At 44.6% G+C, this 24890-nt stretch overlaps 1 protein-coding gene across 5 annotated transcripts in view; it reads left to right on the top strand.

The window, feature by feature from the left end:
• The window catches only part of NEDD4L (NEDD4 like E3 ubiquitin protein ligase), a 71371-nt gene that overhangs the window by 22606 nt on the left and 23875 nt on the right, over positions 1 to 24890 (top strand). For 2 of the 5 annotated variants that reach the window (XM_054293325.1, XM_054293324.1), the window contains exons 3-6: positions 3355 to 3436; positions 6124 to 6162; positions 7521 to 7574; positions 23059 to 23109. In XM_054293325.1, the coding sequence (XP_054149300.1) occupies positions 3355 to 3436; positions 6124 to 6162; positions 7521 to 7574; positions 23059 to 23109 (226 nt within the window). The other 3 variants (XM_054293326.1, XM_054293322.1, XM_054293323.1) reach the window with 3 other exon arrangements.

Below are 24890 nucleotides of genomic sequence, written 5' to 3'. Positions count from 1 at the left end.
GCCAGAATTACAGGAGCTGCTGATCAATTCTTTCAGATATGTGAGGCAGAAAAGGGGTAGCATAAAGGGAATGGTTCTGTGTTTCTTACAGAAGCAAAATTATCTTGTGCAAGACTGTTCCAAAGGAAACTAGTCAGGCTATTTTGAAATGCAAAGTTTGCCTGCATGTGACAAGCCTGGCGTTCACGCACTTGCATAACAAGTGTTACTAAATTTTATATGTGGGGAGGCGGTTTCAGCTTTTAAAATAAAAATAGAGCCATGTAGGCCTTGGTAGTTCTATTGTTCTTTTACATGTGCCTGTGCTCTCCACCCCCTTCTTTTAGAGCTTAAAATAAGTAAATAATACGTCATGTCACTGGCAGAAGCTAGTTTGAGACTTGCTTTCAAAACTGTTTCAAAAGTATAAAGCAAATGCGATTCCAGACTCAAGTGAACAAATGGGACGCTGTTCATTGGCCCCAGTTTCACACTGCTCTAAAGTAATGTGATTTTTAAAGGAGGCTGATCTTCCTCGAGGTTTTTTGCTGGAGTTTTTAAGTCGTCAGTGCTTTTATTGTCCTCCAGAAGAAGAGCTGGAAGCGTGCCTTTTCATGCTGAGATTCAAATGAAAGATGATAATTATATGCATACAGTTGCATGAGCTTTAAGAAAATGCCAAATACTGCAAGTTGACAAAACCATGGCAAATACCTAATTCTGGATGTCTGAGGGATTCCTGAGGTCAGGAAAAGCATTTCTTAAAGCCTCAGATTATTTTGATGGCTGTTCTGCAAAACTCTCTTTGTACTAAGTTGTGATTATGATTAATATAACTTTGATTATTAGCATCATTTTCTTAGGATTCCCTTTTATTCTCTAGAGAACTCTTATCAGCTTCAAGGTTCTCCTGATCTTGGCAGGTGCTGATGTTCTCTTTAGGTTTTGGCCAATCATATTTGGATAGATGAGATTTGGTGCTTTCAATAATTTTCGATTTTGTACGGAGGGGCATTTAAGATAGGTGTCCACAAATCAACTCACCTTCATCTCCAGCCACTGGTATGATGGGGACTGGGCTCATTTCTCTTTTAAACAAAACTTGGTGCTTTGAAATTTCTCTTTGTTGCCCTACATGTAGGTTTGTTATCACTGTGGCTTCCCTTGGGTCGTCTCTTGCGCTGCATTGGGCAGCTCTCTGTCAGTCTGTCATGCTCCTGTGTTGGTGCCCCTGTTTGAGTGCTGCCAGTGGAACTCTGGGGATGGGCTGGCCATCTGTAGTGTCCCCAGGCTCCAGGCTTGCAGTTCATTTCCTGTGTCCATTTTCTGGTGTTACGGTGATTCTACCAGAACACTGTGTAGATTCCACTTGGACATTTCCTACATTAACAGATTCCTAGCAGTCCATGACTGCCAATTTGTTGTGCTGCAGGTTTCATTAAGATGGCATTTTAGCACTGGTACTAGTGTAAAAATTGATGTAGAGAAAGTTTTCTACTTGTAGTTTTCTGTTTTGCGACATTTCCACATTGAATCCTCGATCCTCTTCCCCAAGCAAGCCCAGTACTTTTCCTCCAAGTGATTTCTGCAGTGAGCTTTCCCAGCACGGTGCAGAACTGTTAGTTCCATATGTCAGATACACGATGTTATCTGTGTGAGTGGAAGGGCTTCGTTCTGCTCATCCAGTGTCACTTTCACTCCTAAGCTTTTGCAGCCTGCCCTTTTAAATCCCCTTCTGTGCTGCGTTCCCCTGCAAGCTCAGGTCTGCCACTGGGGTGGGCTGCCCGGGGGGCAGAGCAGGTGGCTGCAGTGCAGGGCTGTGTGAGACACTTCCACTTGGGGCAGTGTCAGCTTTCCTTGCTCTCCAGATCGTTTTGAGTAAACAAATGCATGTAAGTAAACAGTCTCAAATATCCAGTCCTTTGGGTAAACTCCAACTCCACCTTCAGGACCAAGAGCTTGGCTGCTCGGCTCAGTCTGACTCACTCTGTCCCGCTTTTAGACCAGGCAGAGATGTCAGTAGTCTGTTCAGTAAAGGCAAAATTTCCTTACTGAAATGTGTAATAAACTTGATTATTCTGTAGTTTTTTAGAATAGAAAAAGATTTTAAAAATAATTTTTGCCACTGTGCCACAGTTTTCGTTTTCTGTAGGCAGAAGATTCTTCCAGGGTATTTTAGCACTAAAAAATTGCAGTATTTCTAAGGGTTCCTGAAAAGAGCATTGTCTAAGTATGGATTGATAACCCAAATCTGGGAGGGTACCTGTAAATATTAGTACGGTACATTAGGCAATTCAAAGCAGCACCAGCATTTCTTTATAATCACAATGATGCTTTGCTTTCTTCTAAACATTGCTGCTTAATGCTCAACCTAATTGCAGATTAGGTAGATGCATTTGTGTGCATCTACTGGTAGGAATAATCAATGCCACAAGATGTCTTGTTTATTCTTGTTGCCACCTTTGTGGCATTTTGTATTCAATACATGGAACATCCAGTATAGTGAACATGCAAGCGCCGCTTGTTCTGTAGTGACACTGTCACAAAATAGTTCCTTAAATTCAAAAAGTATCAGCATTTCGATGACTTGGTTGGTAAACCTGAGTGGTGGCATTGTCAGTGTCTCTCATTGATGCTTTCAAGAAACCTTGGGTCACCATCCAGCAGAGTGTGCTGCAGCCTTGAGAGGGAAGCACCAGAGCAGGTCAGGGTCCTGGTTTTACTCAGGCACCCATTTCCCCCCTTCAAGGAGAGGCTCTGCTCTGGTTCCACCTCCTGATGTTGTACCTGTGTGAGGTTCATCTGTTCCTGCAGGACGCTCTTTCTCCCAGCTTAGAGCACAGAACCATGGAATGGTTTGTGTTGGAAGGGGCCTTATGGGCCATCCAGTTCCACCCTCTGCTGTGGGCAGGAACAGCTTCTACTACAGTAGGTTACTCTCTGCCCTGTCTGAATCACTGCTGATACTGTGCAGCTTGGTTTTATGGTTCACAACAATTATAACCACTGCTTCCAAATACTTCCTGTTGCACTTGTGTCAGCCTCCAGGGGTTAGCTGCAGCCAGTCTCTTCCAGGCTCCCATTTTCCCTGCCTGGTTTTAATGGAGTGCCACGGGCATGCTTGTGGGCAGGAGCTGTGTGGGAGCAGGGACAGAGCAGCAGGGAATGATCTCTGCTGCTGTGGGCAGGGTTTTACATTCAAACACTCATTTTCAATGTGTCAGTAGCTTACCAGAGTTCTGAGCTTTCACTGAAGACAATTCCACTAGGAGTGTTTGGAGGTGCTGTTGTTGCCCAGTTAAATGAAAAATTCCTTCTGCAATGCTCTTTGGCTGTACAATTGTAGGCCATTAAATCTGATGTCTTCTTTTACAGTGACCCATATGTGAAACTTTCCTTGTATGTAGCAGATGAGAACAGAGAACTTGCTCTTGTGCAGACAAAAACGATCAAAAAGGTATGTATATACTCTCTGTAATTCCATGGCTTTGGAAGGATTAAGAACACTGGAACACAACTGTATAACATAATGCAGCACTAATTAAAACCATTACATACATGTCTAGCAACTGGATAATGTGCTTGTCTCCTAAGCAAAATCTGAGAACAAGTGCCTGCTGCCTCAGTTTGTCTGGCCTGGAGACAGCACCTAATGTTGCATATTGTTCCCTAAAGCTTGGCTGCACCATTCACAGATTCTTTTTGCAAATTCATATTTCATTGGAAGACATGGCTGAAATAAAGGACTGAGAAATGCTGTTTTAGTTATCATTTATCTGACTTTCAGCAAAAATGATCATTCTGTTCAAAATTTCCATTTTCAAAGTATTTTCCTAATGTGGAAATTTAAACAACCAAGTACAGTCGATCTGAGGAATGACTGACTGGCAGTTACATCCTTCAGCTCTCTAACTGTGTCTAACCCTTCACAAGTTTCTCATTTTTCTCCTCGTTTTTGTGTCCCTCAGTTGAATGGGTAACTTTGTGCAGCCCTGCCTTGCAGGAGTGCTTTTGGGACAGCAGAAGGAACTGCAGTGTCCCCTTTTTGTTCACCTTTTCCATGTCCTGTATCTTACTGAACTGTGCTTCTGGAATTGCTTCATTACAGCCAAAGGGGTTAAATGCACATTGTTTCCTTACTCTGAAAAAGTAAAGTTACCAGAAGAATATCAGCTTCATGTGGCATGATCTACCCAGGTTAAATTTCGGAGTCTTTTTGTTTCAATTTATCTCCCTCCATAGTTAATGCAGCTGTAAGGTCAGATTAATGCTTTGTGCTTTGTTTTGGAGCTGCGTTTGGAATGCCCTACTGAAACAGTTCTCTCTGAAGCAGACAAAACTGTATTTGCTGTTTGCTGGCTTCGGTCCTATAAGTGGTCTGTGTGTTCTTTAAATACCTGCTGGAATTTAAAAGTTCAGATAAAGATTATCCACTTTCTTCAATTTCTTCACCTTGACTGTGCTGAGCTCCAAAGACTTCTACCTTTCCCAAATGGAATATTAAAAATATCTCCATCTCTGGGAACGCCCAGTCTCCCCATTGAGAGCATCATTTCTCTCCATGTCCTCCTTTTCTGTGTAGGGTTGAATGAAAACCCATTTTTGAATACCCAAGGAAGGTCTAGCTCAGCTTGACTCCTGGCAGTCCTTTATATGTGCAGCACTTGCCCTTTTTTAGGATGTGGCTCTTCTTGAGGTTGTGTGTTTGTTATTTTTTCCCTGCTCATGTCCTGTATGGAGCCATTCCTGCAGTTCCTTCTCCTGTGCTGGCACTAAGATAAGTTTGCACTTTCTGACTCGGCTCACTAAGAGTGGGGCCTGTAAAGGTGGGACAGATTTCTGTGAGTTACCAGGCACTTACCAAACTCTGCTGCCTTGTCCATCAGGTTTCCTTGAACTCTGTGGTTAAGCAGCATTCAGAATGAATGGATTATCAGTGGGCAGTAGTGCCCTCAAAACGCATGTTAAGCCAGTGCTTTGTTTGGTGCATTGTATGTACCCTCTCTTGCAACAGCAGTAGCATTTGATGAATACAAGTGCTTAAAATGTAACATTGTTTTCCTTACTGCTTCATTTTAATTTATGTTTACTGAATACATTGTGCTCCTTCAGGGAAAACAGCTGAAAGTTTCTGTGCGCCCGCAAGCCCATCCCTGCTCTTCCTGTCATTGATTCACCTGCCCTTTACAGTGGTCTTTTCTTCCAAAAAGTGTTTCCTGCTCTGCCATGAGCTCCTGTATTCCCAGTTTGTAGAGAGATGCAGTATAATCAGCCCTCTTGTCCTGCATATGAGGAATCTCTTGGATCTATAGCAAGGAGTAAGATAAACAGCCAAGATTCCCCTTCTCTGCTAGAACAGAATTGTCGTGGGTGCAAAGCCAATTTTTCCTGTCAGCTCTGCCCGTAAATCTCTGCTGTGTGAGAGCATGAGGGAATGATTTGGCATGAGCACAAAATCATTGGACATATTGTCCAATTGTTTTTATACTTACCCAAGCTTGAATTGCCCAAATTACTGTTTGTAGTTCTCATCTCTTTTTTGTCAGTTTATTATGTCATGTTTGCGCTCACTTCAGCTGGCAATCTATATGCACATTTGTTTTAGTCAGGTTGTTAAAATTAAAATCCTAGGGCTGGGAGGACATTGGAAGAATATCTTACCTATTCCAAGAAATGACCTTTTTTTGTTATGTTTTGGTTTTGGGGTGGTTTTTTTGGTTTTTTTTTTTGTTTGTTTGTTTGGTTTTTTTTAATTTTTCTGTTTATTTCACAGTATAAATCTGAGCATATTCTTGTAGCCCTAAAGTTACCTCTGTGTTTAAAAAATTTGTCTGTGTTTAAATGAATCTTGAGAATGAAATGTCCTCGGATTTTATTTCTATAGGTTCTCAATGATTTGTCTTTTAATCATCAAATTCTGTTTTTATTTAATGTCTGTTTTAGGATCATCTGACTCAAATATCCTCCCACATTTGGTTAACTCAATAGAGAATTTCTAGTTGGCAGTATATTTTTCAATTTCTTTTATTACATGCTTTTCTTTCTTTTCTATTTCCCTAGAAAACTGTCACTTGCATGTATGTTTTTATAATTCACACCAGAAAACATAAACATTAGATGTAAATATTGTTATTGCTTTTACAGACCCTGAACCCTAAATGGAATGAAGAGTTTTACTTCAGAGTAAGTTTCTCTTTATTTGCAGTCATTATTAGAACATGCACAGCTACTCTTGTTTTCTGGTTGTTTATCAAATAGATTGTACAGCTGATCTTATTTTGTATTTGTTTATATGTTTGCTCCAAAGACCTGCTTGCCCTGATGTACTTGCTGTTGTGTTTCTGAGGGGATGGAATGCTCGGCAGGAATTGGCTCCGGGTTCCTTGGAAACTGTTTCCCAATCTGCAATTATATAATTGTGAAGGGCAGTAACTTTGCTACTCGGTTGCAGACAATATTTTTCCAAAGAACAATTGACTTCTAGTGCAGCTGTAGCTCCCACAAAAGCAGGTCAGGCAGAATTTCAGGGGATTTCAAGCATTAATCTCGAGCAGTGCCTGAGGGCGGATGTGGCGGATGGGATGGTTCGGCCGGGAGCTCTGTGGATGGACAGCAGTGCCACCAGTGGAATGTGCCACGGGGAATGCTTCTGGGACACGTGCACCAAACAGCTTTTCTGAGTAATGCAGCTCTAAAATCTCAGGAAAAGGGAATGCACAACACTGCTGCAAAACCTCTGGTATACTTCACAGATGCTCTGTTAAAACATCTTGAATGTCCTCAGAAATAATGGGACCTGTAAAGCAATTTAGACCCTATTCTGTGTGTCACAGTTCTCTGATTTTCTCAAAACTGGGAAGTTTATCTCCAGCCCACAGAATTGTGGTATATTGTTTCTAAATTTTCTTCATTAAACATGCTGGTCATAGTAACCCAGCTTGAAAAGATTTTCTGAAAAAATATATCAACTGGATCAAACATTATAAAACTTGTTTAATAGCAGCTGTTTTGTCTTTCTGACAGGGTTCTTTTTATGTTTGATTTTGTCCTTTTAAATGTTGGCAGTCTTTCTGCTTCAGTTTAAGTAAATAATTTTCTGGGGATATATTTGCTGTTTTATGTGGTGGGGAGATTTCTGCTGGGTGTTCCCAGGGTTCGCCATCCCTAGCTTGCTAAACGGGCTAGGGATGGCGAACAATAGACAGTCAGAAACATATCTGAATATGCAGTTCTGAAGGAAATGCAGCAAAACTCTTGCTCCTTGTAGATCAGTCAGTCAGGGAGCCCTGATAGTCTGTCCTGGGACTGGGCTCCTCTGCCAGGGAAATGCAGTAACTGAGCACAGCAAATAAAAGCTTTCATGTCAACTGCTAGGCTCTTCCCAGTTACAGTAAGGTTCTGGTGCTCCAATTCAAGTAAAGATTTACATCAGACCTGTTAGTCCTGTCCTAATTACCTTGGTTTGATTGCTGCCTGAGCTAGCACCCAGACTGTTATTGTCCAGCTCCTGTACTTGCAGTGACATGTGGATTTTCTCACAGGTAAACCCAACCAACCATCGGCTCCTGTTCGAGGTGTTTGATGAAAACAGACTGGTGAGTGCTTGTCTTAGTTATGTTACACTAATCACAGCTGATAGAAACACAACACAGCCTAGAGGTGTCTTCAGACAGTTGTTTCAGTGAGTGTGCCAAGAAACACAAATAGAGATGTAAAAACCATTTGAGTCTGGGACTAAAAGGGCACTAAAGTCTCAACAGAGTAAATGTGATGGAGCCTCATTTTGAATGCAGAGACTGTGTTGTTAAGTAACATGCTTTAGCTGAAAAATAAGGTAATACCAACACCTGTGCTTTTACAAGGCAATCTCCAGGACCATTGCTGTGTGGAAGCTGTTCACATTTTTGTTGCGTCTCATAATCCATATAAAAAATTGTGGGATTGTGCTGGTTGCTGGCAGTTTGATCAGTTTGAGCTGCCATTGCTCTTGGGATTGGTAATTTTCTGGCTTTTGAAAGCAAGCTGCTGGCAAGCAGAGTTCAGATGGCAGAGGACTGACCCGCCACATACAGGTTTTCAGAGCTGTTGACAAGATTTAGGCTTTTCAGTTCTCGCAGGGAACAGCTGTCCAGGCCCTGAGGTGGAGCTGCGCTTCTGGTTAACCAGAGTTTTTTTTCTGGTATGTGCTGAGAAGTGTGTGCACCCTTCACGTGTGAGTGCCCTCAGGGCACTGAATATCTTGTTGTAGCAGAGCTGATTTAGGGTGGTTGCTTCACGTTCTGGTGTATCCTGTCTGCCTGTCCTCCTGAGCTCTTCTGGCTCTCAGAGTGTAACTGTACTCCGTGCTGGCAGTGCCACGCGTGGTGGCATTGCTGACTCCCTCTCTGGAGGCCAGCCAGGAGCAGGCAGTTCTGTGCAGGGTCTGGGACAAATCGGTACAAACGGACATGCAACACCCAACTCCGCTTTTCTGTCACCTGTACTGCCTGGTAAACCTGGAAAAGGAGCTTTCTGTCTTGCTCTCCTGCATGTTTCTGCTGGTTTTACTGTGTGAGAGATCTTTGCCATATGTATGATTGTTTTGTAATTTGTAGTTGCTCAAAGGGAACTTCAGGTTATAATGCTGTTGGGGATTTTTAAAGGCAAAAGTTTTTTGCTTAATTGCGTTATGAGCATGGTTAAAATGGAAAGCATAACCGTGTGGTATTTATTCCTGTCCTGCCATGACAGCCCAGAGCTGTAACACACCCATGTTATGCTTGAAAGAATTTTCCTCATTTGCATGTGGTGTTGACTTAAACTTTTAACACAAAATGGAAGTGTTCTGTTGTAGTTACATTTTTCTGCAAGTGCTTTCTCCAAGTGTGCCCTGTGAATCTGATGTGGTTTAGATTTATAGCAGTGCTGAGTGTGTTCGCTGCCTCCGTCAGCTGCGAGAGCTTTCCCGCTGGGGCCGCTCCTCCCTGATGGAAAAGGAGCAGCTGGGAAGGTGCTGTTTCAGGCTCTTGCTGGCATTACAGAAAAAAAAAAAAAGGAAAAAACAAACTCCTCACACACACTTACATTGGAGAGGGGGAACCAGGCCACGTGACTCCCACCATCCTACCCTATGTCACCGTGTGTGTAGGAGCGCTGACTGCTCCTGCCCAATCATGCCTGGAATGCCGCTTGCCACTTGGGCTATTTCTGCTATCTGTCGCTCCCGGGGCTGCAGTGCTAACCGTTTGGCAGATGGGACACTTTTTCTCGGAGTTCATGTCTTTGGTTTTTAACTTCTGGCAGTGCCTGAATTGTTGCTGTTCTCCCTCTCCTTTTCTCCTTTCTGTAAAACCATGGCCCATCGGCTGCGGCTTCATTTTGGCTCTGGGAGAAGCAACACAGCCCCCGAATCGGAGATCCTCGCCCGGGAGAGAGAAGATGACTTTTTCATGGCATTCCACACCTTGCCAAGAAGAAGCAGCCCTCACGCCTTCTCGCGGCATGGAGCAGAGGATGGCAGCAACGGAGGCTCCTTGAAGAGGAGCACATCCATGTTTATCCCGCAGCTGCTGAACGGCGTGGACGCGCGCCCCACCAGGAGCTCGTCCATGCAGATCTCGCTGCAGCGCAAGGCTGCCGATGGCTGCGCCGATGAGAGCGCGGCCCCGGACTCTCCGGAGGAGACGCTCCCCTGGAAATTCTCAGACTTCAGGGAGCGTTATGCATCCCCCGCTGAAAAGCGCTCTTCTCCAAGCGCTCCACAGGTGACTGCTGAAAGTTCTTCACCCAGGCTGCTGGAAGAGTTAGGGCAGCAGACAGATGGAACTGTTTGCTGTAACCGTAGAATGTTTTGTAGTGCTAATCCCCAGAGCGAGGAGGCTCTGCCGACTGCCCAACGAGAAGAAGCAAGTCAAGCGGCTTCAGGTTTAAACATAAGTGGTGTGAGGATTCAGCATCGGGCCTCAAGTGCTGAGGTGCCTCAGGTTACTCTACTTCCCCTTGGTCCTGAGGCTCCAAATAGTGCTCCCACCTCTGAACCCCGGCGCTGGTCCTTGCAGCATGTGCCAGATCTGTCAGCAAATTCAGGGAAAAAGTTCTTTGTTCTCCAGTTACAGCAGCCACAGACAAGCAGTGCGGGCACAGGAGGTGGAGGTAACTTTGGCTTTACCGGAACAAAAGGGGACAGATTGGTCAGGTACCCTCGGATACGGCTGGAAAGGAGTACTTCCTACCCCGTCCAGCCACCAGCAGAAGGAATTAGCCCCACAGGTGATGGGCTGAATTCGGAGCTGCCTGGAAACAGCGGGAACAGGGCAGAAATACCTAGAAGCAATTCAGTAGAGCGGATGCCTCAAGGGCAGGGATGCTTGTTTAAAATCAGACCTGATCAAAACATGAGGCAGCAGCACTTCAGGATTCTTGTCACGCGTGGGCCAGAAGAACAAAGTCAGGGTGTTGGTAAGGAGGGTCGTGGCACCCCGTGTCCTGCGGCAGCTGGCACCGCAGTAAGTATGATGCTGGGTGTGCTGTGCTGCTAAAACACAGATTGCCTTACAAAGGCTGCCAGGCTGCAGCCAACTGCAGCACTTCCATTGGTAGTGCTGGAATGTTCTGCCTTTCTGTGGAGCAAACCACAAACCAGCTTTATTTCTAATCTAATGTAACTTTGCTCTCAGTTAAGATTACATCCAGTGTAATATTTTCGGATCTTACTGTCACATGTTTCTTAATTCACTGTTATGTCAGCTGGAAAGATTTTTTTTAAATCAGAGCATTCAAATAGCAAATTAAATGTTCCTGTTAGTTTAGTTGACTGGGATCTTACTGCATGAAGAACTCTTTGTGCACTCCGGTTTTAAAAATCAGAATACTTTGGCACTTTCTAAATGTAATGGACACACGTGTACCTCTACACACTTCCAAAAAAGTATTGTAATGAAGTAGTTGTTAAAACTCTGGGAATCTTAGGGTGATTTCAATCAAAGTACTGACTTAGGTAAGGTACCAGGAAGTCTGAGGAAAAAAATAGTCTTTTTTAGTAAATTCTTATAGTAATTTTTCTTTCTTCCTTCTGGAAGTGAAAAACATGTAATGCCTTTTGTATGCCACAAGTCCGGATCCAAGTCCAAGTGCAAGTGGCTTGGCACAACTCAGTAAACAGTCTTGTTGTTTGGATTTGCCTCGATTTGGTGTTAGGGTGGCAAAATTAATCTTCTGGGTTTGCTTTGTTACAGCAGGTGAGGATTGATGGTCGATGTTTTTCAGCCACTTTTTCAAAGCCCAAAGTAGGAACGAAACTGAAGGGTTTGGATTAGTCATTTGCTTAAATTGCTTTGCTGTGCAATCCAACACGGCCCACTCGAGTTCCCAGCTCGGGGATGCTGTATTTAGCAGAGTGAGCTCTGGCTCCAGCTGTGGCACGGGCTCTGAGGAGATTTCAGGCTCCATGGCTCCTGTGCTCTCAGGCACTGAAATGCAGCACAGGGACAGCTGCTCCCTGCAGCAAGGCCAGGGCTGACTCTGCAGCTTTCCCATGGAAAAGCTTTTGGATGCCGTGTTTTGCCAGCCTTCTTTCTGGGAGCTCTTGAAAGCGTAAAATAGAAAGAAATCCCTTCCTGGTACAGGTTTGGTTCCAGGACACATAAGGGAGCAGAAAAAAGTATGTCTGATTTTCCTTTCCTCTTTATTATCCCTTGCTCCTTTCCCAGATCAGCCATTCATGGAGACCCACTACAGCCAGTTCTGTAAGTAGTTGTGGGGTGTCAGACCCAGCACAGAGGCAGCAGAGGTTTGCAGAGATGTGCCCTGGGTTCTGTGCAGCAGTTCTTATTTTCCTAAAGCATCTCCCCTCAAAATCCCTGCTTTCATCCCCCCTGTAGTAACAGTTCCCATCCCAAGGACATGCTTCAGTGTTCCCAGAGGAGAATGAGGAAATTTGTTCCTCTGTGCTCTTGGTTTGAGTGACCGTGAGGAATGGATTGAGGCAGCTGTGCAGCATGGCAGGCACAGAGGTGCCCAGCCCATGTGGCACTGCATCCTGCAGGGCAGACACTCTCAAAGGAAAAGAACTAACTGACACTTAAACATTTTTGGGGTGTTTCTTATCCTTGTAGTAAATCCAGAAATACTGTGGGTAGAGGTGATGGACTGGGCAGGATGCCATGGGAAGTGGGGGGGGATTGGAAGCGTTTTGGTGCGAGTTTAGTTGCATTTTTTGACCACAGAACATTACTTGTTAAGGTGGCATTTTTAATCTGCCCCACAGAAGTTTGTTTGAAAGATCTATGATGTGAGTAAGGGAGTGCCTGAAATACCTGATCTCTTGAGCTGAGGGGAGAGGTTGCCATGGTTTATAGTTGATAGTGTGAAAGAAAAATAATTGTGGTGTGTCCCAGTGCAAGAAGTTTATGTGGATGTGATTGATATAGGGCCTGGGCCGGGGCTGGGAGCAGCAGCTGCTGCAGCCTGATTTATCTCAGAGCAAACATCCGAGCGGGCGTCTGCAGTCCTGCTGCTCCGAGTGGTTGTGACCTTTCAAATATCTGCTGTTTTAGACAAGTGCTTTGGGGCAGGCAGGATGTCTTTCATTACCAGACAGGGTAAAATATTAAGTAAAGGCTACGCTCATGTCAAGCTGTGAAAAATTTTATTTGGAAGCCTTGTTGCAAATTCTTTTGCCTGCTGTGATATTTTATATGCCGTGCAATAGAATGTCTGTGCACTGTGCATATCCCACATACTGCTGTTGTTTATCATTGGGGGCTGTGAGTGCAGAGCTGGATTTGTGGGAAACACTTCAAAAATGTATTGGACAACTGCTGGAGAGAGCTGACAAAGGCATCTTTGTGAGCAAAAACCAGCGTGCCCTAACAAAGTGTTGCAGGAGTAGGACTGAATTATATTTAGTAAACAAACAGAAGTGGCACCTCTGGGTTTGGCAAGCCTGCATTTCTCACAGCTCAGCTCTTCCTCTCCGTTCTTCGAAATAATTTTAGAATAAATATTGCTCCTGCTTCAGGGATTGCTACCTGGACCCCTAACAGGCATTTCTAGGAAATAATCCATGTGGCCATAGCTGGAGGTTTAAATGGTTCAAATGAATAGTGCAGTGAATTTCCTGGCTCTCCACTTGCTCTGCAAGGAGTGCAGATGGCCAGCTGGAAAGCCTCTGCTCTCTGCAGATAAGGACTTTGTTGACAGCTGCAGGTAGAGGATGATGAATTCCATTCCTTGGGTCTCTGTTAAGGACAAAATCAGTTCTTCTCAACCCGAAATCACCCTTCTTGATTCTGGTGTCCATCAGCTTGCAGGCTGTTCTGGAGCCCTCTGGCCGTTGGGGAGGGCGCAGGTGGGCACACTCAGACCTGGGCAGAGCAGGATCTGGTTTTCAAGGCAGCAAGTACCGAGGACCTGAATAAATTCTACCTTTTTTCTTCTCCCTCTCTGGGTGGGAGACAGATAATTCATGGCAAGTAGTGTAAATTAGCTTGCAGAATTAAGAAGCCCGTCTGTAACTTTTAGTCAAGTTTTCAGAGAGTTAAGAATTGGCAATGCTGTCTTTTTACCTCATCCCTCTGCATTCCCAGAGCTCCCTGGGATTCTGAATTTTGTGTCAGGCATTTTTCTTTTTCTCCTTGAAAACTGTATCTGTTGGTACTTCTCTGTGAAGAAACCAGAATAAAACTTGGAGTAGCAGAGATGGAAATAGTATCACTTTTTAAAATAGCAGTAATAAACTCCTTGCTCCTGCATGGAAAATCTGTATGTGAGTTTGGGTACACAGCAATCTCTAAAGTGGAGAATTTATAATGGAAATGCTGACACGGGTTTAACGCTGCAGGTGCCAGCCAGAGCTGCCTTGCTGCAGATCTGGCCACAGAAAATTACAGATAAGAAAGCAGAGAGTCTTGATTGCTTTTTGTGCTCTTCAGCTGGTTTTCTATTTGAGAAAAGCTGTCAAGTAATGATGAGTTTCAGAATGTGCATGTTTTGTACACATATACAGAACAGAAGTTCTACACACGAACTGAAGTTTTTAGTTCAGCAGCTATTCCAAAGCCAAATCTGTCCTGTTTAGTTAGTTTCCAGGTTAAGTCTCATTGTAAAATACATTACTGTATGTAATGTCTTCATCTGAAGTCCGGGGTGAATACCAGGATGACATTGGGAGCTTCCAAAAGTCAGCAGTTATGTACAGAAAAATAAAATAAACTGGCATTATGACCAGCCAGGTTTTTGTCTCTGAAAGGAATGAAAAAATTAAAAGGGTATATGGGAGAAGCTTCCAGAGCTGAAGGCAAAGGAATGAGTTGCTCAAATGAAATGAAAATTGCACTTTGTGCTGTGGTGCGAGTCCAGAGCTGTCAGTGCTTTGGTGGGAAGCTGCAGCTTCCCTTTTAACCTGGGATTTATTTTAGAAAATAAATCTGATGCTGACTCTGTGTTGATAGACACATGGTAAGAGCAATCACAATCTCTTCTTGTTTCTGCCCTTTTTGCTCACCAGTGAGTCATGTGCTGTCATACCTACAGCATTAAAAAAAAACAGGTAAAATGAGAAATATCAGGAATTACCCTGCATGTAATTTAAAGCATAATTAATTATTAGCTTGGATGTTATCCGGGGCCTAAGTATACTTTGTGAGTCAGATCTGTGCATAAAAATTGCATAATGAAATAAATTCTATTTCCATTTTTGAGCAGTTGCCTTGTCTCTGAGGTGAGGCTGGATTCCAGCAATTTTTGAAGGGGTTTAGTAACACATGAAGTATGAAAAAGAATCATAAAAAGTAATCAGTTAATTTGCGGTGACATTATTTGAGGTCTATTACATGTTTTTCATTTACTGTGTAAAATACCCGATTTTAACTGAGCAAGTGAAATACAATTTTCTATTGTTGTTTGCAGATGAGGGGAATGGCACGCTGGCTGAGTAGGGAAATCCTTCCAGGAAACATTGCACTGTGGGAACTGGTCTTAACAGATTTGTTTTGGTCTGATGTCACCATTTTTTAATATCTTTTTGGCCTTGCAGCAGTGCCCCAGTGCAAATGTCTTACAGGAAAGCAAACCTTACCTGCTTTATATTTAGTGAGGGAACTGAAATCAATCTACTCTCGCTCTTGCCATCCCCCCAGTAAGCCTCACAGTGTTTTTTCCTTAGGGAATTAATATTGCATTGTGCTGGGGTATTTTGTTGTCCCTTCACAAAGGTTCAGTTAAAAAGAGGAGGGAGAGAAGAGTTTCTGTAGGGGCTTTGGTTGCTGTCCCTGTCTAAGCTTGTAAATCCTGTGAATTCAGTGTAATTAGCCAACTGCCCAACTTTGGCCAGCCTGTACGAAAGAATGTGAAATGCTTTCCTTTCCCCTTGAGTAGGTGCACCTTTATCCCACTGTGGGACCTGAGTGGATGTACCTTTATCCCAGGGTAGGACCTGAGTGGATGCACCTTTATCCCAGGGTAGGACCTGAGTGGATGCACCTTTATCCCAGTGTAGGACCTGAGTGGATGCACCTTTATCCCAGGGTAGGACCTGAGTGGATGCACCTTTATCCCAGGGTAGGACCTGAGTGGATGCACCTTTATCCCAGGGTAGGACCTGAGTGGATGCACCTTTATCCCAGGGTAGGACCTGAGTGGATGCACCTTTATCCCAGTGTAGGACCTGAGTGGATGCACCCTTATCCCAGGGTAGGACCTGAGTGGATGCACCTTTATCCCAGGGTAGGACCTGAGTGGATGCACCTTTATCCCAGGGTAGGACCTGAGTGGATGCACCTTTATCCCAGTGTAGGACCTGAGTGGATGCACCTTTATCCCAGGGTAGGACCTGAGTGGATGCACCTTTATCCCAGGGTAGGACCTGAGTGGATGCACCTTTATCCCAGGGTAGGACCTGAGTGGATGCACCTTTATCCCAGTGTAGGACCTGAGTGGATGCACCTTTATCCCAGTGTAGGACCTGAGTGGATGCACCTTTATCCCAGGGTAGGACCTGAGTGGATGCACCTTTATCCCACTGTGGGACCTGAGTGGATGCACCTTTATCCCACTGTGGGACCTGAGTGGATGCACCTTTATCCCAGGGTAGGACCTGAGTGGATGCACCTTTATCCCAGGGTAGGACCTGAGTGGATGCACCTTTATCCCACTGTGGGACCTGAGTGGATGCACCTTTATCCCAGTGTAGGACCTGAGTGGATGCACCCTTATCCCAGTGTAGGACCTGATCCCTGTGAAATGTCTCGGTGCCGTTGCCTGGCCCTGCTCGGGAAGGTTGGGAGCGGATGGCAGCCGGAGCTGTGGGTTCCTCGTGCCCCCGGGTGCCGAGCTGGCTGTGCTGGGCACTGTTTGTGTCCCAGCATTGGGTTCCAGAGGGCCTGGTTGGGCAGGTGACATCACTTGGGCTCTTTGTGCCAGGTGCAGCCAAAACAGATGCGGGAAGGGGAGGGAGGGAGGGAAGAATGCGGAGCCGCCGGCTGGCAGGGCCAGCTCCATTCTCCACGGAGCTGATGTGGGAGTTGGCACCGTGTGTTCCCTTCCCAGCACAGGCAGGCTCCTGCAGAGGCTTCCTGGGAGCTTGGAGCTGGCCAGAACTCTTCCTTGCCTTTTGTTCTGCTCCTAAATTTAATAGGGATTGGCCGTTCTGACCAGACGTTTGCAGCCAATAGTGCTGGAGTTCTGGCTTTTCTGGTTTTTGCTCTAATTAAATCATTGTGCAGAATTCCAGAGTACAAACAAAATAAAATAAAAAATAAAGCTTGGAACAAACTTTTCAAGCTTTTTTCTGTGTTCCTGAAATTTCACCCAGAGAGTTCATATTACCAGCTACCCACTGGGTTTTCAACTGACTGCAATTTAAATTATCCACCATAAAAAATCTGGCAGTAAATATTAGTGACCGATCCCCATGAACAAGTCAATATCATCTTGGCTCTCCTTTCTGTTACAAACAAATGTGTTGCTTGAAAATCAAGCAGGCGTGAAGGTTCTTGGTCCCAGCAAGGAAAAAGTACTTGGACATGTGTAGGTGTAAATGATTATTAATTTGCAGAAGTTAGGAGTAGTTAATGTCCACTAATAAGCATGTCAGTGGCCTAAGCATGAAGTACCTTATTGTTCCCTCTGGTCAGTACACAGCCATGTTTCCCCTCAGGATTCTGATTACTACCTAGTAGAACAAAGTCTTGTGTCACAGAAAAGTGGCCCTAGAACTCTTACAGTGGATCTTGCTTTTTTCCATAACATTAGGAAAATCATTAAAGCAAAAATATGATGTCACATATTGCCAGGCCTAATGCCTTCTTGAGTGTAAGTGCTGCTGGGATCAGCCAGTTGAAAGAACGTACTTAGTACCTTTGGAAAATTCAGGCTGAATAAATGTCAGCGTGCTTTCCCTGATTCCATTCCAGCAATCTCATTTCCCTGCCTTCAGAGCCTTTCACGACTTTGATTTCCCTGCCACGGCTTCTCTGTTGTTTAACCTCAGCCCACATAGCTAAAGCACTGCATCATGATCCAGAAAAGCCTGGTGATGCTCCGGATGTAACAGGGCTGCACCAAGGTGCTGCCTGGGGCTGCTGCTCTGCTCATCCCTGGCAGTCTATAGGGCACTCACACACCCTTGGGGAGAGCAGAGCTTTCACAGCTCTGCTGCAGTCCTGGGATGTCATTTTTAAACAAAGGCCTGATCCTACGTGATTACTGAGGTGAACTTAAACTGCAGGTTTCTGGACTGTTGCTGGTAAAGATGTGCACCCTCAGCTTCCCCAGAGAGCGGGAGTTCAGCTGGGCACACAGGGAGCAGTAACTGTGTGAGCTGGACACAGCCTCCACACTGGCAGGGGAATCACAGCTTGAGTGGGTGTGAGCTGGTGTGCTCCGGGCGTGGCACTGACACCCCGGGGCAGCAATTGGGCCATAAAATGAAAGCTGAGAGGGAAGGCACCAGGGAAAGTGTAATCTGACACTGTTGTATTGAGCTGCCTGGGGGAAAAGTCAGTGTTTGTTTACTCTGGTGGGAAGGAATAACAGATGATTTTTTAAGAAATAAGCAACTTGTGTTGTTTGTTCTACCTGCACTTACAGATTTGGAGTAGGAAAACCACCCCCACACACATCAATTAGGGTTTTTTTCTGTGGTTACAGTGCAATATTCTTGATTAAGAATATATCAGTGAAAATATCAGAGCCAGATTGCAGAGATCCACTGCAAAAGTATAGTCAGTTGCCATTATTAGCAAATGAAAGGTGGAATTTTAGTTATGCTTGGGAAGTGCTGCTGAAAATATTTTGCTTAAGAAAGAAGTGGTGACAGTGGCAAGTGGCAGAATTTCTGAGAGTTTATATAAATGAAGAGAGTGTTATTACAGTTCAGAAAGAAAGAAAGAAAGATTGCTGAAACTTTCCAGCTAAGAATTTTAGTAATCATGTAATCAAATGATAGAGGATTATCATAAAAGTATCATTGTAGCTTTATTCATGAGAATGAGATCAGGGAGTTGATAAGCCTTAGGTGTAGAGAGACATCTATGATGGCTAACTAATACTTTAAGGTGTTAGTTGAGAGCAGTTAAACGTGCTTTGTTTCAATTAATAGAATTGTGGTTTGCTGCTAGGTTTTTTTTGGGTTTTTTTGGTTTTTTTTTTAATAATTAACAATACTTTAATGAACACAAATCCTCTTTGTTTTTTTGGGGTCCTTTTCATTTTTAAAGCCTTTGGTAAAAGTACAGTTCAGAAGAGTTTTCTCTCCAGGTGAGACAGGTGATTTCCTGTAGCTCTCTGGGAAGGCAGCAGTGGTTTCTGCTCTCGTATTTTTCCTGTTGCTGTGTGCAGCTCTTGTATTTGTGCTGGGAGATGTGGTGCTGTCTGAGCCAGACAGTCTGGACCACTTCTGGAGCAGTTTTCCAGGACTTGGCAGCAAAGGCACATCGCATCTCAAGTGCTGGGTTTAAGCACTACATCAGGAAAATTGGCTTAATTCGTGCTTAATTTTTCACTTCTGTTGTACCAGAGTGGCTGCTGAGTGCTCAGTGGAGGTGAGAATGCCCTTTTGAGAGCCTGGGATTTGGCTTTGCCAAGTGGGTTTATCCCATCTTGCACGGTGCCTTTGGCCTGTAGCTGTCAGGATCAGCAGGTTTAAGCCAGCTGCCGTGTCCCCAGGGGCTGGGTTCCCTGTCCCCCTCTCCTCTTTCCCACCAAACCCCTGCTGGCACAGGTTCCACATGGTGTTCCACACGGTGTTCCCTTGAGCACCCTTCACAGCCACTCTCATCACGTTCCATGTCACCCACCAGGGCTGCAGCGATTCGAAAAGTTTGGAAATAACACGGCTGTCATATATTTAGAATAAATGTCAAGAGAAGATGGGCTCTGAACCTCAGCAGGGTTTCCACCTGGATAATAATTTAGGCACATAGCTGTGTGCTGAAGCACGGCACAGCGTGGTTGTGGTCTGAAAAAGGTGTGAACTCTGGTTTACTTTAAAGCCACTAAAAACCAGTTAAATTTACTGTAGGGATCATGTCTGCCTGCTTTGAAATTAAGCAATATCTGGGTTGGAATGCGGCATCTCTTTAAACAGTGCCCAGAAATAGTACACTAAAATTTTCAGGTCAGGAAGCTGGGAACATCCTGATCTGATCATCTCAAAATGCCAAGGGAACTGCAGGTGGGTGGAGTGTTATTTCCCAGCCTGGTGTCTGGCCAGGGAAGCAAAGCATCTCTGAGAGCTCTGTACCCACAGTGCTCCAGCCTCAGCCCTGGCTGGCAGCAGTGCGGGTTCGGGGGCCTGCTCCTCTGTTCACAGCTTGTCACTGCCTCTGTCCAGTGCTTAGTTTGGGTGAGCCACGGCTCTGTGGTTTGTGGCTCTTGCTGCTTCCCAGGCCAAGGTGATCGTGCTTTCAGACAGGGGCGTTCCATGGGAACAGCTGTAATGTCTGTTTTACTTTACGGGTGCACATCTCAGGTGATATTTACCTTTTACTCTAGAGCTGAGCTGAACAAGTCTCAAACAGCTGAACTGTTATTATTGACACTTTCCCTTCTGGAAAACAACAAGCTTCAGTGATTGAAATGAGCATCAATGCAACCGTTTGTTCATACTTTTGTGTGGTTCCAAGTAAAGCTGATGTGCATGTATACAATCCCGAGGCTCAGCTAAACGTTCTGGTTTGAACTGAAGTGTCAATAGATGCTTTTCCTTTCTCTGCTGCTTTGGAGACTAAGGGTGTTTAGAGCACTGCAATTTTATCCCAGGCTTTTCTTCCTGGCTTGCAGCACCAAATTACAGCCTAATTTTTTGGCACAAGTTAGAATTTATAAGTAGTTCTGTTGGTTTTTGCAGCTTTTTCAGTCACTGACTACTGATTACACTTAATGAAGTGTTTCCTTGGTTTTTCCCGTTGTCTTTCACTGGACAGCTGAGGTGTTGGCTGTTCTTGGGATGCAGTGATGACCAGGTTTCATTGCAGTGTCTGTGCAGGTGTGAGGGGTCCCTCACACACTCAGGACAATTCAGTGCACAGAATGAACACCTGCCATGCCTGGTGTGTGTGAGCCTGGTGCTGCTTTCCTGCAGGATCAATGCATGCATGAGCGAGGTGGTTGGACAGATTTGGGTTTCCTGAGCACAGGGAGGGGGGGTGTTTATGTCTGCCAAAACACTGCAGTGATTACCTTTCATTTCAAGAGAGCTCCTTGGAAAATAGGACAGTGTCTGACTTTCTCCTGTTCCACAACAAATGTGCTAAACCAACCCAACAGGTGGACCAGAGGATGCTGAAACTTGGTACAATTGCTCTGAGTGTTAAAGGCTAATTAGGAAATTTTGGGATAGCTTTTGTTATACTTGGGCTTTGCAGTAAGACTCTAACAAAGCATCTGAGCCCTGCCCCACCCCTGCCTGTGTGTGCTTGTCCTGCTGCCCACACAGAGGCCACATTCCAGGTGGGACAGGAGCAATACTGAGGGAGCAATGGCATTTGAGGGGTCACTCCTTCTGGCTGGGAAAGTCCTACTCAAGGTGAGCATCTGCATCCTGTGCCTTTGTGGTGGAGAAGGGATTACTCACTGTCTGGGGGGATCAGACTGGAGCAGGAGTTAGCAGTGTGATACTGTGATACAGAGCTGTGTGTCAGCTCTGTATCACGGTATCACACTGCTAACTGTGTGATACTGTGATACAGAGGCTGGTGCCTTGTATCCAGCAGGCTGGTGCCTTGGATGGCTCTGTGAACTTTAGTGAGAGAGAATTTCTCAAAACGGACACTGTTATTGTTGCTTTTTTCCCAACCTGGAAATAATTTCATTAAGGAGGTAATCTTCATTTGAAGGCCTTCAGGAGTAGTTGTGGAAAGATGTCCATAAAAGCCTACACCCCCAGGGGTGAGTACATCTTTATAGGTTTTAGGAAATTAGCATATTTGATAAAAAGCACCAGTTAGGAGGAGGACAAGTGGTGATGCAATTTCCCCCCAGTTAAGCCCCTTCTCTGGAGCCCCCTCTTCAGCACTAGTTGTACTTTGTCCATGAAAATATACCTTGAAGGGTTGTTCTCAGTCTTGATTCCCGGGAAGAACCAAGATAGTACTGGAGCCTTGTACCTCCCAGGGCTTGGAGCTCTGGAATTTGTTTTGTCTTTCTGCTTAGGGAAAGGCTATGGAAAAGTACTGGGATATCTAGGTACTAATATGATAGGTGACAGAGTTACAATGTGTGAAGAATACAGAGAACATAGGAAAAAAAAACGGCAAACCCCAAAGAGCATCATTATAAAGAGAAATGGAAAAAGAAGGCTGTGGAAAAAGTTCCTGTGGCTCATGAGGTGCCTTTGCTGGAAGCAGGAAGCCCCAAAGTGAGAATGCCTAGGTGAACATATGCATGCAGAATTAGATGAGGAAGTGATTCTGCTTACAGAGCTGGCTGGGACTGAGGGGTTTCCAGTTCCACTGTAAGCTACAAGCATATTTTGTTGGTTCGGGTTCTTTGAGGCTGTTTCTAACCTACCTGAACATTTCCTGTATCCATGAGTTGTATTTTTCTTGAGCTAAAAGCTGCAAGAAGAGATGTAGCAACAGGTGTGTATTTTCTTCAGAGTAGTTGTTACTGGAGTGACTGTACTGAAGTAGGAGGTGGCAAGTACTTGGGATTTGCCAGTGTTAAGGGGAAAACATGCTAATTTCCTAAAAATGGGGCATGCTACCAGGTTTTTCTAGTATTTGCTAGGAAGTAGATTAGCAGTCAAAATTCTGTAATGAAAAATCTACTCCCTATTTTTTACTTGAAATTGGAAAAACCATGGTCTCCTTAGTGCTTTTTGTGTTGCTCCATAGCATCCAGCACAGCAGGATGTGTCCATTCTGTGAGGATCACAAAACGTCATCCTATCTTTGTTGTAGAAACAGAATTCTTATGAGGTTATCATATAAAATATTAATTTTAATATTAAACTTAATGCTCTGCTATGAGAAATATGTAAACTTGACTGTGCAGCAGCAGCATGCACTTCCTGGAATTCCATGCATAGCATGGTTATAAATAGGCAGCAGGTTATTTGGGAATCACTGGGGCTGATATCTGGTGTCACAAACAGTATCTGAACAGAAGCCGCCTTCCCTGGGGGCTTGGAAGAACACAAGTGCTTGATGGTGACAGTTCCTGCGCCAGTGAGTCCCAAGTGTCCCTCGAGCCAGGGCCCCAAATGCTGGAATTCACCCTGCTGGCTGAGGTGCTCCCACCGTGGGTAGGTGTAGGACTGTCAGTCCATGAAGGAAGGCTTGGACCTGTCCCCCTTCAACAGGAAACCACCTGGGGCTCCTCAGTGCTTGGGGGGCTCTGGGTTGGTTTGATGGTTCCCCCAAGCAGAATGTGTCAGCACCACCACATGTGCTGTGGGCTCAGAAACCTGTTTGGAGTGTCACGAGAAATACTGTGCTAAGATAAATCAATTACAGCAACAAATAATGGGCAACGATAAGGGGTAGAAACCAGGGTTTCCTAAAATAATGGTACTCAACCATCTTTATTTTTGTCTCATTGTGGCTAGATTGATATTTATTATTTTTGCTTTTCTGATGTAAGCTTACTTTTGTGTGACAGACCCGAGACGACTTCCTGGGCCAGGTGGATGTGCCGCTCAGTCACCTCCCGGTAAGCACCAGATCTCTGGAAAGCCCTGGGGCTGTGCACTTTCTCTTAAAGCAAGTGCTCCCAGCAGAGCCTAAAATAAACTGTTGTGGACAACCTAGCCTCATCTGTGCAGGGACAGGGAGATGCATCAGCTGTGCATGGACAGGGATGCACTTTCTGTGCAAAAAAAGCTTCATGTGAGCAGGTTTGCCTCAGCAGATGCATGAAAAGCCAAAAGGCTGCCAGAACTATGTCATCTGTTCATTATTTTAGCTGCAATTGAATTCTTTGCCAACAGTAAGAGTTCAATAGCAATCAATTGAAAGTAATTTGACACAGGGTTTGAATCATTTTATTGTCAATAGACATTTGAGGTGTTTGGTTTGAAGGTAGTAATGTTTGTTTCTGTTTCTTAATTAATGGCAGAATTCAGAGTAAAGCTGGTTCTGTAGTTCTGTAAAGTTGTCTGGTTTCCCCCCAGCAACCAGGATTCTGCATGGGCTGTAAAATTAGATGCTAAATTAAGTGCAACTTCTATTTATAGATTTATAAATAAGAATAAATATATATGTGTATGTATATACGGTGATTGCATTAGCCTTGTTACAAACACTTCTGATATTATGTACTGTTTTGGATGACTAACATTGGCTGAATGTAGTTAATATTTTTTAAATGTTGTGCATGTTAATCTTAACATGTCAGTTGAGCATAACTGGCTTTTTGTGTCCAATTTTGACTTCTTGCTATTGATGGATGTTATTGTAGGAGAAAAATTGCTTTGTAACGACTTGCACTGTGATGCTTGTTTAGATGTATCTGTTATGGTTGATCTAGAGTGTGTTGGGTTATAAACTGTAACAGTGGAAAGCTACAAGGGAAGGATCAGGAACACCTCTTGGTGACAAATGTGTGGCTCCCTTCTCATGGGAGCTGTTGTCATCCCAGCTGTGCTGTGCAGAGTTGCTTGGCCTAGGCTTGTGTGGGTATCTCCATTTATGTATCCTTGTGCACAGGCATGATCTAAATAGCCCTCATGGGACAGTGGGAAGAGTCCTTTGCCCCTCAGACATTTTCCATAGCAAAGCTGCTGTGTCTCAGAGCAGTCCTTCCTTCAGTAGCTGTGGCACTGAAGGCCCTTGCAGGCACTTCCCTGCCTGCTCTGCTCCGTTCCAGGGAGAGAGTTACCTGTTGGAAAGGTGTGGGAGCACACTGTACATCTGCACTCATCCTTCCTTACCTTGGTAGGAGCCATTGGGATGTATTTATTAACAAATTAATAATCAGTGTTCTCATCCTGCTGGTTTGTTTGTCAAAGTCCTCCTTTCTCCAATACCATCTAATTACTCTGGACAGAATTTGGGTAAATAATACACTCCTTACTGGGATCACGTCCCTTCCAGCTGAGCACTGAGCAGCAGTGAGAATCCTGCATGCCTTGGTGTCCTGGTGAGCTTGTTCAGATCTGCCATCTCTGAGCAGTGTGTCTCTCCCAGAGAAAGCGGACACTGGGTCAGGCACTGAAAGGAGAGGCTGTGTGGGGTTTGGCTGCCAAGTGTAACACAGCTCATGCTTTAAGTTTAGCGTAAGGCTCCCCAGACAATCAGCAGGGGAAGTGTGTGTATGGATTCATCATCCTTTTCCCTTGGCATCTGAAATTCCTAGTTCTGTGCCCACAGCAGCTGTGTGCTTGCACATGTGAAGGATGTGACTTACTTGGTAAGAAAGCTGAAATTCTCAAGGAACAGAAAGTTTTCAAGATTCCAGGCTTTAGGTAACTTAGGATTCAGTAGAATTCAGAG

This window comes from Melozone crissalis, unplaced genomic scaffold (genome assembly GCF_028551555.1).
Source record: "Melozone crissalis strain CALT ecotype California unplaced genomic scaffold, PUWL_Pcris_2 ptg000136l_1, whole genome shotgun sequence".
NCBI lineage: Eukaryota > Metazoa > Chordata > Aves > Passeriformes > Passerellidae > Melozone > Melozone crissalis.
This window is presented reverse-complemented; position numbering and strand designations above follow the sequence as displayed.